The sequence below is a fragment of the Malaclemys terrapin genome, chromosome 2 (genome assembly GCF_027887155.1).
Source record: "Malaclemys terrapin pileata isolate rMalTer1 chromosome 2, rMalTer1.hap1, whole genome shotgun sequence".
In the NCBI taxonomy this organism is placed as follows: domain Eukaryota; kingdom Metazoa; phylum Chordata; order Testudines; family Emydidae; genus Malaclemys; species Malaclemys terrapin.
Window position 1 is genome coordinate 282,307,808 of NC_071506.1, and position 19,885 is coordinate 282,327,692.

General features: G+C 48.4%; 1 protein-coding gene across 2 annotated transcripts in view; it reads right to left on the reverse strand.

Moving 5' to 3' along the window:
- The window catches only part of CCDC12 (coiled-coil domain containing 12), an 86,857-nt gene extending 77,318 nt beyond the window's left edge, over positions 1–9,539 (reverse strand). Inside the window, exon 1 of one of the 2 annotated variants that reach the window (XM_054016762.1) lies at positions 9,325–9,539. In XM_054016762.1, coding sequence (XP_053872737.1) covers positions 9,325–9,453 — 129 coding nt within the window. In that variant the 5' untranslated portion in view covers positions 9,454–9,539. The remainder of the gene's footprint in view (positions 1–9,324) is intronic. The other variant, XM_054016761.1, reaches the window with a different exon arrangement.
- Positions 9,540–19,885: the final 10,346 nt, after the last annotated feature.

Genomic DNA, 19,885 nt, shown 5'->3' on the forward strand with positions numbered 1-19,885 from the left:
CTGCAGCGCTGCACGCTCGCTCGCAGAGCTGCAAGCTATTCCCCTCGGAGAGGTGGAGTACTTGCAGCGCTGCGAGAGAGCTCTTGCAGCGCTGGCGGCGCGGCTACACTCACACTTCACAGCACTGCCACGGCAGCGCTGTGAATCCGCGAGTGTAGCCAAGGCCTTAAATAAATCTAAGAGACCATATTCTCTAATTGTGTTCCAAGATTTATAATCAGACAGTGATGCTGCACTCAATAGCTAAGAGATGGCCACTGAAAACAACCAGGCATGTAGTATTAAACTTTAAAATGAGCCTAACTTAATTCTTTAGCAATAATAACCTTAAACGGTGAAAAACAGCATTCTGTTTAATGATTTGATTTTCAGCTGTTTAATGGAAAAAAGATAGGTCATATGAAAGAAGCAGACAATAAGCGGTCTGGACTACAAGAGAAATGTTAGTATATTAATTAGAATTAACGTAAGATTTAAGCAAGTTGAGAAAATTATAATGCAGCTACAGTACAAATGCAGCAGCTGCCCCTAGTACTTATTATGCGGTTTTACACCTTTGTATAAAATGCATGCAGTGTCAGATTCTTCCACCCCACTGCTGTGCCGAATGACTAAGTGATAAACTTCTCCCCAAGTATTCTCTCTTATGTTCACATTTAGGAGAGACTTGCTCTTATAGATATAATATGACGTACACTCAGTTACTTAAGAGAACAACCCCTGTTTTTCCCCCCCAAGAGCTGGAAGCACTTCTTACTCTCTGTTTCAAAATTAAAATTCTTAAAGTTAAAAAGACTGATCAACATCATTATGTGAGTGTTACCAAGGCTGGCATCAGAAAAACCGGTGCTGCTTTCCTCTTAATTGGACGTGGCACCAAAAACATCAGCTAAGTGCCAATTATATAACCAACCTCTTTCAAAGATATTTAAATATCCTAAGCCTGCAGAAAAATGTGCAAGGCCATATTAAACATTACAACACTGTCCTGCGCATTTCCTCTTCTACAAAGAAACAAAAAGAGGGGAAGTTTATTCTTCAAAAAGCACTGTTCCCATGTTGTCCCTTCATGTGGATTTCTGTTCCATACTAGATAAAAGGCTATTGGAGCTTTTATCAGTTTTACACCTTCTCCAGTTACTCACAAATACATCAGCTTTTAGGAAAATTGTGTAGTATAATCAGGTCCTGGTCTGTGACTGCAGCTTCCTTAGGCACCATCACAACACAAATAATCATACAGGGCTAAAAGATGAGTGCAGGATCTGAGCAACAGCAAACTGAGCTGCCAATTAGAGGGGAGGGTAACCATAAAGGCTGAGGCTAGGTCTACACTATGGGGGGGATCGACCTAAGATACGCAACTTCAGCTACGTGAACAGTGTAGCTGAAGTTGCGTATTTTAGGTTGACTTACCTGGCCGTGAAGACGACGGCGAGTCGACCGCTGCTGCTCCGCCGTCAACTCTGCTGCCGCCTCTTGCCGCAGTGGATTTCCGGAGTCGACGGCAGAGCGATCAGGGATCGATTTTATCGCGTCTTCACTAGACGCGATAAGTCGATCCCCAATAGATCGATTGCTACCCGCCGATCCGGCGGGTAGTGAAGACGTGCCCTGAGTGGTAGTGAACCAAAGAACTTAGTGGTAAGGGGAGTAGGGGCTGAGCAGAGATAATTACTGAGTTGCCAGTCAGAGGGGTGATGAATGGGCCTCGTTGGTACCAACTACATACAATACTTTGGGAGAAGGTGAGAGCATCCTGGAAAGAACCTCTGCTGGGCCTCAGTTTGAATGGGTTTTTAGTGCACTGGTCAGGGGTCTATGGTGAGTGGAGAATCGAGAGATGTGGTTTAGGCTTTTCAGGTAGTTCAAAGGCAAGCAGCTGTTTAATTTTCCAGCCAAGTTGAAACAGGCCACATAGCAACATCTAGAACCTGGTAAGCTTACCAGCAGCAGTTTTAGCCAGGCAGACTTGGGTTTGCTCTTAAGAGGGAGAATAAAGCGTGCACGCTAAAGGGCACTGTCGGAAAGTGCCTATCATTTTCATGTCAGAAAGATAAAATGTTGTGTACTTTGCTGGAAGCATGAGAAGCTTGGGCATCAAGACACTCTGATCGTAAGCGGGTGTAAGACCGTTAGAATTGGCTTCCTAAACATACACAACCACCCCTGCCGCTCATGTGAAATGCAGGGAAGCAGGAAACGTGTCACTTTGTCCCCAAGAAGCTCCCATTACCGATTGCTCCATAAAATGCTCCATGAGAAGACCTTAAACTTGGCTACCTTGTTGAACACCAGTTATAGAGTTGTTAAACATGACTTCAGTTTGAGATTTTGAAATACACTGCAACTTGCAAGCCAAAGATGGCCTTAATCTTGGAGCAAGCTATATTAAACAGCCAAAGAGGGAAATGCTTTACAAAGAAAAACAGAGTCTGAGAAAAGTGTCTCAGAAATACAGTCAGAAAGCTAGGTTTTAATACCATACTTGCTGCTGGATCCACTGACGGGTCTGTAGCTGAGCCAAGAGTCTGCATACATCAGTTTTGTGTAGGATGGAAACCTTGTACTACAGTATCTTTGTGTGATATAGTACACTTGGAATCTGGGACAGCTGATGGTATCACACAAGGAATACGATCAGTTTTAGCAGTGGCACGGATTGAGTCAGAAGAGCTCAAACCAAAATTCAGATTGCATAGCAACGACTATGGGCTTTTCAAATGTTGTACAGGCCAAGTTTAGATAAGGTAATTATGCTGTGCACTTCACCAATCACAACCACCTCTATTGTGTAGCTCAACAAATGTTATTCCTTTCTTTAAGAGGGAGTTTGTTTTGGAATACATTTTCCAATTTTACTATTTAAAGTGGCAAATAACAACAACAGTTTCAAGCTCTGGCTAATAACTTTGATGCTCCTATGAGCTACCTCAGAAGCATCCATCATGTATGCTGAGTTGTTGGTCAAGCCCTAATAATGAAGACAGTGATAAGTCACCATTTGATTCACACCTATTATGAACATACTGCAGAAACTAAATCAAGCACTGATGCAACCCAACTTACAGGATTTCTTAAGGACACCAACACAGGTAAATTTAAGAGCACCCCTCTTTACTTCCCAAGGAAAGGCTCTCTTGTTGAGGTGTAGCACCACGATTAAGTGGGATCCAACAGGAACTCACACATTGCATTTGTTTACTTAATTTTGAAGACTACCCAAATGAAGAAACAAAGTAAGCCACACATTACACTCACCCAGCATGAAGCAACGGTTTCCTACCCAGAAAGGGGACACCACATTTATTTTGCATGTTCTTGAGCAGCACAACAATGGAAGCTTTCACTCTGTAGTTCGCCGGAGAAAAGGATTTACGCCATGAAGTCTAAGCCAGCAACTGAATGAAAAAGTGGGCCAAGTTCACACATGGTGTAAAGCCTAGACGTCAAAGGCACTACACATGTGTAGGGTAATACAGGTTTTTCTAGAAAAGCCCAAATTCTTAACTACATGGATTTCTTCTGAACTTCCAAAGACTCTAACCAGCCTGAAGTGACTCAATACCCCTGAGGAAACAGAGTGGAAGTCTGAGAATTAGCCTCTTTCTCGCTAGGTGGACACTACAGATGTAGCTGACTCAACTCCTAGAGCAGGGGTGGCCACCCTGTGGCTCCGGAGCCACATGCAGCTCTTCAGAGGTTAATATACGGCTCCTTACCGAGGCACTGATCTCGGGGCTGGAGCTATAGATGCTAACTTTCCAATTTGCTGCTCAACTGCCTGCTTTGCCCAAGCCCTGCCCCCACTCCACTCCTTCCCCTAAGGCCCCTGCCCTTTCCCCTGAGCCTGCCATGTCCTCACTCCTCCCCCCTCTCCCCATAGCCTCCTGTGCACGTGAAACAGCTGATTGTGGTGGGTGGGGGGAGGGAGAGTAGGCACTGATTGGTGGGGCAGAGGCGCTGGGGAGCGGATGGGGGGCTGCTGATGTATTACTGTGGCTCTTTGGCAATGTACATGGGTAAATTCTGGCTCCTTCTCAGGCTCAGGTTAGCCACCTCTATCCTAGAGACATGACAAGATTCCCATAGCGTAAGCAATGTCTCCCGCTAACTAGGGAAGGCTGAGCCTCATCTGTCTCCAAAGGCAAAGAGACAAAAGAACAGGGCAAAACAGGGTACCATGTACAGGAAGGGGATTTAATAGAGGGAAGGAAAATATATATCACCTTTTTGAAATTACCTAGAAAAAGTACAAAGGCTCTGTGCTCCCTGGTTCCTTATCTTATGTGCCAGTCCATATAGGCCACAAACGAGAGTCTTATTTTCTGCAACCCCCATTAAAGACCAAGGATAATAAAAGAAGTGGAACTCATAGTTTTCAAGAAGCCCCAGGTAAACAAACTCTGTATGTGTCTTCAAAATGACTATAAAACTGTCCTAATGAGACTCAACAATTGCAACCTTCCTTCCCACAATCTTCCAGTTCCACCTTTGAGGGAGAAAAGAGAATGCCCTGATCAAAATTGACTTAAGTCATTTTGTAAGATCATCCTGAATTTACCTGCCAAGACACTTATACAAACCCCACCACCTTAGTACCTAAACATCAATCCAGAGTGATGCAGCAAGCAGTGATTGCAAGGCCATTTTTAACTATCCCAGAAATAATTTCAGGGTAGTAAAACACCATATTATTAATTATTATTATTAATACAGTAATATAGGTCTAGAAGGTGCAGTCATGGACCAGAACCCCATTGTGCTAGGTATTATACAAAGGGGTAGTTACTATTCCAAAGGGCATACAATCTAAGGTTCCAGGTATGTTGACTACAGTTGAGTCGCATCATAGGCGCATTTAACTTACGCGATTTTAACTATACGCACTCGGCAAAACAAAACAAAAAAAAGAAAAATAATTTAAATACTGTACCTGTAGTGCCGGCGATTCCGCCTGCCATTCCACTCAATGAGCATTTGACTATACGCGATTTTCGCCTTATGTGCTGACTTCAGAACCTACCGTGTAAGATGCGACTCCCCTGTATAAACTATTTTCTGTTGTGTTTTGCACTGCCCTGTAGTGTACCTGCTACTGATTTTAGGCTGATTTTTGTAGCTGACACCCAGTTATCCATTTGGTACAGATCATCTACTGTACAGCAATAAGCACACTTAGGCCTTGGCTACACTTGGGAATTCACAGCGCTGCTAGTCGAGCCGCCAGCGCTGCGAGAGAGCTCTCGCAGCGCTGTATGTACTCCACCTCTCCGAGGGGAGTAGTGTGCAGCGCTGCAGGCGCTGATTACACTGGCGCTTCACAGCGCTGCACTCGCTGCGCCGGGGGGGGGGGGGGGCGTTTTCACACCTCTGAGCGCAGCAAGTTGCAGCGCTGTCCGGCGCCAGTGTAGCCAAGGCCTTATAGCGTTGTACAGTCACCTCACAATGCGACAATATCATATCTCAGCATCATGAAGTAAATATTATTTAAAGCAGACTTTGACTCCCTCAGGGAACAGATGGGCAGGATCCCCTGGGAGAATAACATGAAGGGCAAAGGGGTCCAGGAGAGCTGGCTGTATTTTAAAGAATCCTTATTGAGGTTGCAGGAACAAACCATCCCAATGTATAGAAAGAATAGTAAACATGGCAGACGACCAGCTTGGCTTAACAGTGAAATCCTTGCTGATCTTAAACGCAAAAAAGAGGCTTATAAGGAGTGGAAGATTGGACAAATGACCAGGGAGGAGTATAAAAATATTGCTCAGGCGTGCAGGAGTGAAATCAGGAAGGCCAAATCACACTTGGAGTTGCAGTTAGCAAGAGATGTTAAGAGTAACAAGAAGGGTTTCTTCAGGTATGTTAGCAACAAGAAGAAAATCAAGGAAAGTGTGGGCCCCTTACTGAACGAGGGAGGCAACCTAGTGACCGAGGATGTGGAAAAAGCTAATGTACTCAATGATTTTTTTGCCTCTGTCTTCACGCACAAGGTCAGCTCCCAGATTGCTGCACTGGGCAGTACAGCATGGGGAGAAGGTGACCAACCCTCTGTGGAGAAAGAAGTGGTTCGGGACTATTTAGAAAAACTGGACGTGCACAAGTCCATGGGGCCGGATGCGCTGCATCCGAGGGTGCTAAAGGAGTTGGCGGGTGAGATTGCAGAGCCATTAGCCATTATTTTTGAAAACTCATGGCGATCGGGGGAGGTCCCAGATGACTGGAAAAAGGCTAATGTAGTGCCCATCTTTAAAAAAGGGAAGAAGGAGGATCCGGGGAACTACAGGCCAGTCAGCCTCACCTCAGTCCCTGGAAAAATCATGGAGCAGGTCCTCAAGGAATCAATTATGAAACATTTAGAGGAGAGGAAAGTGATCAGGAACAGTCAGCATGGATTCACGAAGGGGAAGTCGTGCCTGACTAACCTAATTGCCTTCTATGATGAGATAACTGGCTCTGTGGATGAGGGGAAAGCAGTGGATGTGTTATTTCTTGACTTTAGCAAAGCTTTTGATACTGTCTCCCACAGTATTCTTGCCACCAAGTTAAAGAAGTATGGGCTGGATGAATGGACTGTAAGGTGGATAGAAAGCTGGCTAGATCATCGGGCTCAACGGGTAGTGATCAATGGCTCCATGTCTAGTTGGCAGCCGGTTTCAAGTGGAGTGCCCCAAGGGTCGGTCCTGGGGCCGGTTTTGTTTAATATCTTTATTAATGATCTGGAGGATGGTGTGGACTGCACTCTCAGCAAGTTTGCAGATGACACTAAACTAGGAGGCGTGGTAGATACACTAGAGGGTAGGGATAGGATACAGAGGGACCTAGACAAATTAGAGGATTGGGCAGAAAAAAACCTGATGAGGTTCAACAAGGACAAGTGCAGAGTCCTGCACTTAGGACGGAAGAATCCCATGCACTGCTACAGACTAGGGACCGAATGGCTAGGTAGCAGTTCTGCTGAAAAGGACCTAGGGGTCACAGTGGATATGAAGCTGGATATGAGTCAACAGTGTGCTCTTGTTGCCAAGAAGGCTAACGGCATTTTGGGCTGTATAAGTAGGGGCATTGCCAGCAGATCGAGGAACGTGATCGTTCCCCTTTATTCGACATTGGTGAGGCCTCATCTGGAATACTGTGTCCAGTTTTGGTCCCCACACTACAAGAAGGATGTGGAAAAATTGGAAAGAGTCCAGCGGAGGGCAACAAAAATGATTAGGGGTCTGGAGCACATGACTTATGAGGAGAGGCTGAGAGAACTGGGATTGTTTAGTCTCCAGAAGAGAAGAATGAGGGGGGATTTGATAGCAGCCTTCAACTACCTGAAGGGGGGTTCCAAAGAGGATGGAGCTCGGCTGTTCTCAGTGGTGGCAGATGACAGAACAAGGAGCAATGGTCTCAAGTTGCAGTGGGGGAGGTCCAGGTTGGATATCAGGAAAAACTATTTCACTAGGAGGGTGGTGAAACACTGGAATGCGTTACCTAGGGAGGTGGTGGAGTCTCCTTCCTTGGAGGTTTTTAAGGCCCGGCTTGACAAAGCCCTGGCTGGGATGATTTAGCTGGGAATTGGTCCTGCTTTGAGCAGGGGGTTGGACTAGATGACCTCTTGAGGTCCCTTCCAACTCTGATATTCTATGATTCTATGATTCTATGAAATGGTTTTTCCCTGAAGGACAAAATCCAGGAGGTGGTAACTGTCTACTTTACACACAGAGTTCAGGCACTGTAATGAAGATCAAGCCATCTGAGTCATTCATTGTCCTGTGATTGCTGAGTAACTTCTCACCTCTCCACAGGACTCATGCTCATCTTTCCTCCTTCTTCAAGGGACTCTTTCCCCGCCCACCCAACCCAACCCCTTCTTTCATTTACTGTCCTCTTACTAGGTGTTTCCACACAGCTGATCTGGGGCTGGTAGTCTATCTTTTATCATTGCAAATTTACCATCACAAAGCACAACGTTAGGAAACCAAGGTGATAGGCAATGAACGCAGGACTGAAAGCCATGAAACTCTCAAGTCATAATCATGGGACTGACGCATGCATGGTCTGAGCAAATCACACACCCCATGTCTCAGTTTCCCCATCAGTACCATGCAGGTAACACCCTCCTGATAGACTGTTTGGGGGATTAATTAAGATTGTAAACTCCTCCCCCCAACCAATAAATCAGAAACTGCTATAAAAATACAAAATATTTGAATATGATAGAATTAATCCCCAGTTTACACTTAACTCTGACCACCGATCCCCATTTGTGCACTTCATTATTGGGGCTTATTTATTATAACACCACTCAAAACTAAATGAGCCAAGTGCCACCCAATACAGACAGCAGACATGATCCCATGGAGCTTACAAGCTAAAACAGACACAAGGCAAACAAGGTGGATGGCAAGTAGGGTAACCAGATGTCCCGATTTTATAGGGACAGCCCTGATTTGGGGGTCTTTTTCTTATATAGGCTCCTATTACCCCCCACCCCCATCCCAACTTTTCACACTTGCTGTCTGGTCCCCCTAATGACAAGACAACAGCCAAGAGCAGGAACGGAAGAGTAGAGGTGGAAGAACAAAGGTTGTACATCAGCAAAGGTACTTGGTTATTCGGCAAAGGCGAAAGCTTTATACGATCTGAAGAGAAACCAGAGTATCTCACAGCACCATGGAGCAAAGATAACAATGAATTGATAAGTAGCAGAGTAGGGCTCTGATTCCGCAACTGGACCCACCCAGGGGATCCCTCGCAAGCATTACAGAGCTTTTATGAAGTCAATGGGATGGAGGGGACTGCGCACAGAAATCCAATTATGGATCAGGGGCTCAATCAGCAGGTTACTGGTTGGCTGAGTACCACGGGCAGGTCCCGTTGGGGCACACGGTCTTCCTGCCGCTCCTGAAAGGTTCCCCCAGACACCCCACAGGCTTCTCTCAACTCCCATGCACACCTCCCCACTACCCACTGCCCTGCTCCTCTATGGCCACCCCACCAATTCATCAGTGCCCCCCACCGGCCTTATGCCCCGCCCAAATACTGAGTGCACCTGTCTCCCTCAGCTCCTCTCACCCCGGGGGGCCTCAGCTGTCCTTGCCCCGCCCCCCCTTAGACTCCCCCCCCGGTACACTCACACCCCACAGGACCCCCCCCTTCTCCTCAACACCAGCAGCTCCCAGTGCTCCCCACGCCACCCGCCCCGGGTGACACTTGGTGCCCCCCAATCCCGTTACACCCACAGCTCCCCCCTCGCCCCAGAGCCCCCCCCCCCGCTCCTCCCCACCGGCCCCCCATCTCCTCCCCCTCCCCCACCCCCGGCTCCGGCCGGCTCACCTTGGGCGCCCCTGTCCGGCTCCGCAAGGCCTTGAGCCGCTCCCTCCGCCGCAGCGCCTCCTCCTGCAGCCGCCCCACGCCGGAGCCGGGAGCGGGGCCGGGGCCTGAGTTGGCAACGGGGGCCGCCATCTTCCCCAACGCCCGGCAGGCACCGCGCGGGGGAGGCCCGGCCAATCGAGCGGCCTCCTCGGGGCCAGGGGGAGCCCCGAGCGCATCGATCGGAGCCTGAGCGCTTCGGGCGGGAGCCGGGAGGAGGGAGCAGGGGGAGGGGCGGGAGCAGGGGAGCAGGGGGGAGGGGCTGGGGCAGGGGGAGGGAGCAGGGGAGCAGGGGGGAGGGGCTGGAGCAGGGGGAGGGGAACAGGGGGGAGGGGCTGGAGCAGGGGGAGGGGAACAGGGGGGAGGGGCTGGAGCAGGGGGAGGGGAACAGAGGGAGAGGAGTATAGAGGATGGGAGAGGAGGAGTGAGCAGGGTGGGGGAAAAAAGCAGAGGGGCTGGGGCAGGAGGAGGAAGCAGGGGGGAGGGGTATAGAGGATGGGAGAGGAGGAGTGAGCAGGGTGGGGGAGGGGAGCAGAGGGGTTGGGGCAAGAGGAGGGAGCAGGAGGTCTGGGGCAGAAGGAGGGAGCAGGGGTAAGGGGAGCAGAGGGGTTGGGGCAAGAGGAGGGAGCAGGGGGGAGGGGCTGGGGCAGGAGGAGGGAGCAGGGGGAAGGGGAGCAGAGGGGCTGGGGCAGCAGGAGGGAGCAGGTGGGGAGAGGTATAGAGGATGGGAGAGGAGGAGTGAGCAGGGTGTGGGAGGGGGGTAACAGGAAGAGAAGGAGGAGGGGGAGAGTGAGGAAGTAGAAGGGAGAGGGGAGGGCAGGGCATGGGAGAGTCAGGGACAGGACAGCAGCAGCTGCCCTCAGCAGTAGGCCTCCCTTTCCCTGCTAGTCTCTAGGCTTGCCAGGGTTGGTAGGCTACTGTCCCTGGCTCCCCACGTGCTACCTAGGATTCCTGTCACTGGGAAACTCCACCTGGCCCCTAGGTCTCTCCATCCACAGGAGGACAGTCTGGCCGTAGGAATCTCTAGCCCCATCTATCCCAAAGCACTGCAGGAATGGAGACACGAACGGGACACTGGGTTCATTTCACCCACTCCTGGGCTGGGAGGCTGCAGCACATGACAGCGCTATACAGCAGTCCCACGTCCAGTTGAAACGACAGATGGATTTAGGGGCATGAGTATAATTGGCTCAGATGGATTTTCTAATGTATAAAAACAAGAAGAAAATAGCCCTTACACAATGCCTCTTTCAGCTCTTTATATGGCTTTAAAAAAGTTAAAAGGGCAGAATCCCCGCATTTTTCTCCTTGTTTTCTTCATGCCCATCTGACTGTGAACAATTTGTTTGTGTCACTCACACACCTCGTCCTGGGGCTTGACATCTACCCGGGGGGCACAGCTGTCTTCAGGGATCGGGACTAGAGGTGTGGTCATGAACGTAGCTGGGTCCTAACCCACCAGAGGACAGCAGAATCCCCATGACCCTTTCAGTGCCGGGCCTCTCTGGTGAGTGACAAACATGGGCAAAAACAGCCCGAGGAAAATTCCCCTTGTGAAAGGGACCTTCCTGTTGGGTTTGGGCCAACGGCGGCAACTTCTGCACCAGCTGCAACTCTTCCCTTCCAGGGTAGTGGGTACTCCAGCGGCGTGGCAGACCAGAGCTCTGATTCACTGACTGCTGGTATAAGGTCCCTTGGCGAGGCCAGCAGCAGAGAAGAATTGGGCTCGGTTAGTCCAGTTAGTGTTGAATATTCTAATAGTTTTCAGATGTGGACATTTGAGACCCACCAAATTCATTTCACCGAAGAACCCACCAGGAAATAAATAAATCTTAGTAAATAAGTAACACCTTAGAAGCGAATAAGTTCTACTAACTTAATTTAGCCTTTAAGTTAATAACTTTCCAGCAAATCTGCCAACAAACTGGAAGCGGCTTTGCTTTTTTTGTTACCTGTGTGGGAACCTTTAACAACGCAATGCACTGAGCAAAGATCAAACAGGACCCCTAGGGGGAAATAACCTTTCTGATGACACAGTGCGGCACAACCTTCAAACCCAGAGAGGAGCCCTCGTTCAACCATTTATACAGTCGCTACATCCGCACTGAGTCTGTGACATTATACAGCAAGCTGCCTTGCCTGCTGGTGATAAAGCACGTTTGCAAGCTTTGCATTTCTCGGGTGGCAGCTGCTGTAACTTCTTGGCTGCCAGACTGAACAGAAGCACACTTGGCTAGGTTTCAGAACAGACACTTATGTCTGACTAAGAGAGATTCTCACATGCTTTAGAGTAACCATTTTAGGCCCTGATCCAGTGCCTATTAAATTCAATAGGAAGAAAGTATCATTATCCCCATTTTATAGATGGAGAAACTGAGGCACGGGGTGGTTAAGTGACTTCCCCAAGGGCATATATACAGAGTCACTATAATAGACGGGTTAGAGCTCCAGGGTTCCTGACTCACAGACCCGTAATCAGACCACTAGAAAACACCTCTCTCAAGTTACATGTTAGTATTTCTTTATGCACAATACAAATGTGCCTCTGGGCTTGTCAGAATTACGTTAGTGTCACAAGCTGTTTTCAAGAGAAAATCAGTCCCACAACAGCCTCTGTCAGTTAACTAAACAGGAAATCCTGCTTTAAAAATAGCTAGAGACAAAATCAAAGAAGAATTAAACAGTTTAAAATACAGTAAATTACACCGTTAAAACTTTCTAGAGTCCCATGTCACAGGTATTAGGCAGGTCATTTTGGAAGGGAAAATATCACACCCAAACAACTGGTTCACATGCTGCATTAAAGAGTACTAAAAAAACAGGAGTACTTGTGGCACCTTAGAGACTAACAAATTTATTAGAGCATAAGCTTTCGTGGACATCCGAAGAAGTGGGCTGTAGTCCACGAAAGCTTATGCTCTAATAAATTTGTTAGTCTCTAAGGTGCCACAAGTACTCCCGTTTTTTTTGCTGATACAGACTAACACGGCTGCTACTCTGAAACCTGTCATTAAAGAGTACTGGTATGTTAAGGTCTCCTGAATCCACATTTTAGCTGGTTTCTGCCTAAATGTAAACAAAGTGTGAGGCTATCTAGATAAAAGAAGAACAGGAGTACTTGTGGCACCTTAGAGACTAACAAATTTATTAGAGCATAAGCTTTCGTGGACTACAGCCCACTTCTTCGGATGCATATCCACGAAAGCTTATGCTCTAATAAATTTGTTAGTCTCTAAGGTGCCACAAGTACTCCTGTTCTTCTTTTTGCGGATACAGACTAACACGGCTGTTACTCTGAAAGCTATCTAGATAGATTCAGATATGAGGGCACTGACTGTGCACAATAGAAGGCCTTGGGAATGATACTATGCTAGATGGGCCCATTGGTCTGACCCAGCAGGACTAGGGTGACCAGAGGTCCTGATTTTATAGGTGAAGTCCCGATATTTGGGGCTTTTTTTTATATGGGCTCCTATTACCCCCCACCCCATCCTGATTTTTCACACTTGCTGTCTGGTCACCCTAAGCAGGACAGGGAGTGGGGGGGTGGGAGGAGGAATACCCGGCTAGGTGGCCCCACTGGTCTGATCCAGTGTGGCAGAGAGTGGGGGGATACAAGACTAGATGAGTCCATTGGTCTGATTCAGCCATACAAAAGGAACAGGATCAAGCCAAATATATATCAGGTATTGTTGAAAGTGTATAAAAACTGCAAAGCTCCAGTTTGCAAGATCTGCACAAACATTTCTGGTTTACTTAAGCCAGATGTTTGCATTTTAAAGAATTGAAAAGTGGTTATATTAAGCAGATGTCAAGGCAAACCTATGGAAGTAGCATTGTCAGCAGCCAGAACATGCATAATGAGACATCAGACAAAGGAATCTGTAGGTCAGTGTCAGAACGGGTGAAGGGCAGGAACGAATGCAACTCGTTAGCATGTTGCTTATCTGCTCAGAGGTCTTTTGGAGACATCCAGCAGGAGAGGGGACCTATTTTTAAGTTTAAATTTGATAGAATGCCTTTGTAAACATGCTTGTTTGTTATGACCTGTATAGTTCTTTACAGAATTTGTACTTGGGCCATCTAAGTGCCCGCATTGTTTTAAACTGATGTGTAATGAGATTTTATAAGCACTATATTGTGTATGTAAAGATAATAAAACTGTATTTTCATAGCTGCAATCTACACATCTCTTTTTTAATCTCGTCCCATTTCATTTGTTGTCCAAGAGGCCCCACTGCCCTGAGAGGGGACATCCAGGATTCTGGGTTCTACTCCCAGCTCGCCAATCTTAGCTAAATCGCATCACAGCTTTGTGCCTCAGTTTCCCCACATGTAAAATGCAGCTAACACCTACCTGCCAGAGCAGTTAATTTATTAATATTTGTAAAGTGTTTAAAGATCCTCAGGTGAAACACTCATGAATAGGGCCCTACTAAATTCACAGCCATGAAAAACGCGTCACTGACCGTGAAATCTGGTCTTTTATGTGCTTTTACCCTATACTATACACATTTCATGGGGGAGACCAGCGTTTCTCAAATTGGGGGTCCTGACCGAAAAGGGAGTTGCAGGGGGTTTGCAAGGTTATTTTAGGGGTCTCATGGTATTGCCACCTGTACTTCTGCGCTGCCTTCAGAGCTGGGCAGCTGGAGAGCGGTGGCTGTTGGACAGGCACCCAGCTCTGAAGGCAGCGCCCTACCAGCAGCAGCACAGAAATAGGGGTGACATAGGGTGACCAGACAACAAATGTGAAAAATCAGGACGGGGGTGGGGGGTAATAGGTGCCTATATAAGAAAAAGACCCAAAAATCGGGACTGTCCCTATAAAATCGGGACATCTGGTCACCCTAGGTGACAATACCATACCAGGCCACCTGTACTTCTGCGTTGCTTCCTTCAGAGCTGGGTGGCCGGAGAGTGGCAGCTGCTGACTGAGGGCCCAGCTCTGCGGGCAGCAGTGCAGAAGTAAGGGAGGGAATACCATGCCAAGCCATTCTTACTTCTGCGCTGCTGCTGGCAGCGGCTCTGCCTTCAGAGCTGGGTTCCCGGCCAGCAATCGCCACTCTCCAGCTGCCCAGCTCTGAAGGCAGCGTCGCTGCCAGCAGCAGCGCAGAAGTAAGGGTAGCAATGCCACAACCCCTCTTACAATAACCTCGCAACCCCCCTCCACATACACATGTACACACACACACAACTCCTTTTTGGGTCAGGATCCCTACAATTACAACACCGTGACATTTCAGATTTAAATAGCCGAAATCATGAAATTTACAATTTTTTAAATCCTCTGACCAAAATGGACTGTGAATTTGGTAGGGCCCTTCTCATGAACGGATAGATCCTGGCATCAATGCAGCTACAACACTGCATTCAACTAGTGCAGGTGTTCTCAAACTTCATTGCACCATGACCCCCTTCTGACAACAAAAATTACTACACGACCCCAGGAGAGGGGAGGAAGCCTGAGCCCCACCCCCTGGTGGGGGGGAAGCCCAAGCCACACCGCCCTGGGCAGGGGGGGGGACCAAATTCAAAGCCCAAGGGCTTTAATCCCAGGCAGGGGTCCGGCAACCTGAACCTGACCCCCCAGGGCTGAAGCCCTCGGGCTTCGGCTTTGGCCCCAGGCCCCAGCAAGTCTAATCCAGCCCTGGCAACCCCATTAAAATGGTGTCGTGACCCGCTTTGGGTTTGAGAACCGCTGAACTAGTGTGTCAGTGTTGCCGGTTGCACGCACAATTGCACCTACATCAACACATCCGAAGAAGTGAGGTTTTTACTCACGAAAGCTTATGCCCAAATAAATCTGTTAGTCTTTAAGGTGCCACCAGACTCTTTGTTGTTTCTACATCAACACATGTGTGCTGGGGATTTATACAAACAGGAATCTAGGCCGGCACCGATCTTTCCATATGTGACAGCCGCCCTCTTGCCCGACACCCTAGGGATAGAACCAGGGACTTCCAGAGTGAAAAATATGAGCAGCTAGAGCATGAGCTAAAAAGGCAAGTTGTTATAGTAAGGGCTGTGACAACTCTTATCCTCTGCAGTTTGGCACAGAGCGGGAGCTGTAACGCACTCACCAGTGGATTACACATACACAGAACTGCACATGCAATAGTGCACATCTCAATAGGCGCACAATTACACATGCACAAATGCATGAGAATTTTCTGGCTGAAAATCAGGCCTTCAGAATAATATAGCCAAGGTACAAGTTGCAGTTTCCTCCCCCCAGTCCCCCGCTAAATAAGCTGTAACGTTGAAGCTGTCATGAATGCCTCAGCAATTTATTCTGTTCATTTTCTTCCAGCAGTAATGCTGCGTGGAGAGTAATTGGTCCGAACAGATGTTAATAAAATCATTCCTCAAAACATGCTGAGTCAATGAAACCCTCCTGGTGTTTAAATAAAGCAAAGTGTTTGTGAGAACAGCTGACTTTCCTTCATCCCCCAGCTCTAAAATGTAGTCCACATGCCCTGTGTTGTGTCAAAACTTACCCCCTTCCTGGCGTTTGACTCTGTTAACAAACACACAAGACAACACAAAGTGCTGCCCAACCCTTCTTCCCAGGCTTGGCTGCTCTTCGGGCTCCTCGTTTAGGTCTGCTCAGCTCACCCCCTTGGTCCTCTCTGCCTCAGGCTATGTCTACTCTGCAGCTGGAGGTGTGATACCTGTGCTAGCTTTAATCTCGCTAGGGCAGGTACCAAGAGCGGTGAAGATTGCAGTGGTGAGGGCTTCAACACGGGCTAGCAATGCAAGTACGTGCCCAAGGTTCCGGGCAGGCTTGTACAGCCCACATTTCTGCGTTATTTTTAGCTACACTGGCTCAATTAAAGCTAGCATGGATACGTCTACCCAAGCTGCAATCACACTTCAATTGCAGTGTAGACACAGCCTCAGACTCCTGATCCCTTTACTAGGACAACCACCTTCTGAAGTCTGCTTCCTCCCTTATGATTGCCCCCTAGGCTTGATGTTACTGACAGATGTTTCAGGGTGGGACTAGCTTCAGGGCAGACCGCTCACCCTTCCAGCCCTGGGCCAGTGTGTGTAGGATTGTGGGGGGCAGTCTGGTCTCTCTACCTCAGTACATTTCTGTCTCAGAAAGCTCATTCCTGGGAAGCTGGCACTGAAGTTGGAGCAGCACTGGGTCGGTCAAATCATCCCCTTTTGAAATTCACAGTGCGGGCGGATGAATTCCCCTAAAATATAAATCAAGCACAGACTGCGTTTCATTGCAACGATCCAAAGGACAAAATGAAGACGGGCAGGTGCTGTCCCTTGCCGTGTTTGTCGGTGGCCTCCCTGAGCCTGCGCTGAGATCTGCCATTCGCGTAATAAATGATGATGGATGAATACTTTGCACTTCTCATCCACGGGCTTCTGAGAGCTCTACGGGCATTAATTAATGGAGCCTCCCAACAGCCCTGGGAGTGGTATGTGTCTTATTCTCATTTTACAGTGAGAAAACTGAGGTCTGGGAGATTAAGTGGTGAGGTTACCCAGCCTAGAGGTAGCAGAGGATGCTTGGCTTCCAGTCCTTTGCTCTAATCACTAGAGCAGGGGTTGGCAACCTTTTAGAAGTGGTGTGCCGAGTCTTCATTTATTCACTCTAATTTAAGGTTTCGCGTGCCAGTAATACATTTTAACTTTTTTAGAAGATCTCTTTCAATAAGTCTATAATATATAACTAAACTATTGCTGTATGTAAAGTAAATATGGTTTTTAAAATGTTTAAGAAGCTTCATTTAAAATTAAATTAAAATGCAGAGCCCCCCGGACCGGTGGCCAGGACCCGGGCAGTGTGAGTGCCATTGAAAATCAGCTTGCGTGCCACCTTCGGCACACGTGCCACAGGTTGCCTACCCCTGCACTAGACCCTACTCCCTCCTGGATCTGAGCTTGCTACGGTAGCAGCCTTTTCCTTAAGCCTCCGCACTTGGACACTACCCCACTTTTTAAGGGTTCCAGTTCAGTGCTGGCCCTCGCCAGGGGTCCCAGCTTTTGTCGTGGGGTGTGGTGCTGGCTCTGTAGGACTCCCCTCCTCTGCTTTAAATGGTCTGGCTTTTAGAAGAGGAAAATATCCGACATTTACATAGCCGCTTTCCTCCCGAAGCAATTCGGACACTTCCCACGCTGCAGTGACAACCTTCTCCAGGGATTGCTCCCTCCAGCAAGGAGATGCAGCCAACAGTCACGCTCGACAACAGGATAGGACCAGAAGTGAAAATGAATGCCGTAGCAGGCTGACGGCACAGCGTGAGGGAGGTGCAGTAGAATATTAGGACCTCCACTGGAACTGAGGCAGATCAACTGAATTGCTTTTTGGTTGCGTTACACCCCTTTCCCCAGACCTGACCTAGGGTAGGTCTACACTACTGCTTAGGCGAGTAGAATACAGACGCGCCAGAACCCCCAGGGTACATACCCTACACCTCCCACATCTACACTGCTATTTCTAACAGTGCCGGAGCCTTTCCCCGCCGCCTCCTCTCTGCCAGAGCCTTTCACTGCCACCTGTAGCTACACCCTGCCGTGTGGACACAGCCAGCCTTTCACTGCTGTGTGTAGCTGCACATACCCTGCATGCCGCCACAAGCGTAGACAAGGCCCTATGGAGACTGTAAGTTGCTCAGGGCGGAGACCTTGCGTTCCCATTTGCACTGGACACGCTGTTAGTGCTGCACAAACAAAACGAATAGAAACTCTTGCAGAAGCACCATGGGGCCTTTCACAGCCGGGCCCAAGGTTGCTGTTAGCTGTATGGCAGTAGCCCTTAGAGACTCCAGCCGAGTTCAGGGCCCTTTTGTGCGAGGCATTGTACGGACACATCGGAAGAGAAGCTCCCTGCCCGGAGGAGCTTACAGTCTAAACAGACACGACAAAGGGAGAGGAAGTGACTTACCCAAAGCCATACAGCAAACGAGGTCTTACAACTTCTGGTCAAACGTTCCAGCTACTAGACCACACTTAACTCTGCCAATAGTGCAGCCAGGGCCCTTCCTAGGACAGGATTTTAATACTGGCTCAGGGCAAAGCACACCAACTACTGACCCATCAGCAGGGCCGGCTCCAGGCACCAGCCTGGCAAGCAGGTGCTTGGGGCGGCCGCTCCGGAGAGGGGCGGCACGTCCAGGTATTCGGCGGCAATTCGGCGGACGGTCCCTCACTCCCACTCGGAGCGAAGGACCTCCCACCGAATTGCCGCCACAGATCGCTTGGGGCGGCCAAAATCCTGGAGCCGGCCCGGATCAACAGCATAGCCTACAGTGCCCAGCTCTTCCGAGGCAGCCTCCCCTCCAAGTGCTGACCCTGCCCAATCCTGCTTAGCTTGTGAGAGAAACCCAGCCAAGCTGGCCTGGCTGTAGGATGAGATGTTTTCCTTTGTTTCAATAGCTTCAGCCCCAATTGCTAAAAAAGGCACCGGGGTACAGACCTTAAAATAATACCAAGCCTGAGCATCAGGCACCCGGCGCAACAACCCAGCCACGGAGACAATCAGCTCACGTGTGTCGGGAGCTAAGTATCACGTCTTCACTGTTATTAGGCCAGCTCTGGAGGCCCTGGCTTGTTACCCTGTTTATCCACCTGGCCCCCCAAGTAGTTCAGCCAGGCGGAGAGGCGGAGGAATGTTCCTATAAACCCAAAAAGAAGAACAGGAGTACTTGTGGCACCTTAGAGACTAACAAATTTATTAGAGCATAAGCTTTCGTGGACTACAGCCCACTTCTTCGAATGCATATAGAATGGAACATATAATGAGGAGATATATATACACACATACAGAGAGCATAAACAGGTGGGAGTTGTCTTACCAACTCTGAGAGGCCAATTAATTAAGAGAAAAAAAACTTTTGAAGTGATAATCAAGCTAGCCCAGTACAGACAGTGTGATAAGAAGTGTGAGAGTACTTACAAGGGGAGATAGATTCAACGTTTGTAATGGCTCAGCCATTCCCAGTCCTTATTCAAACCGGAGTTGATTGTGTCTAGTTTGCATATCAATTCTACCTCTGCAGTCTCTCTTTGGAGTCTGTTTTTGAAGTTTTTCTGTTGTAATATAGCCACCCGCAGGTCTGTCACTGAATGACCAGACAGGTTAAAGTGTTCTCCCACTGGTTTTTGAGTATTTTGATTCCTGATGTCAGATTTGTGTCCATTAATTCTTTTGCGTAGAGACTGTCCGGTTTGGCCAATGTACATGGCAGAGGGGCATTGCTGGCACATGATGGCATATATCACATTGGTAGATGTGCAGGTGAACGAGCCCCTGATGGTATGGCTGATGTGATTAGGTCCTATGATGATGTCACTTGAATAGATATGTGGACAGAGTTGGCATCGGGGTTTGTTACAAGGATAGGTTCCTGGGTTAGTGGTTTTGTTCAGTGATGTGTGGTTGCTGGTGAGTATTTGCTTTAGGTTGGGGGGTTGTCTGTAAGCGAGGACAGGTCTGTCTCCCAAGATCTGTGAGAGTAAAGGATCATATTTCAGGATAGGTTGTAGATCTCTGATGATGCGC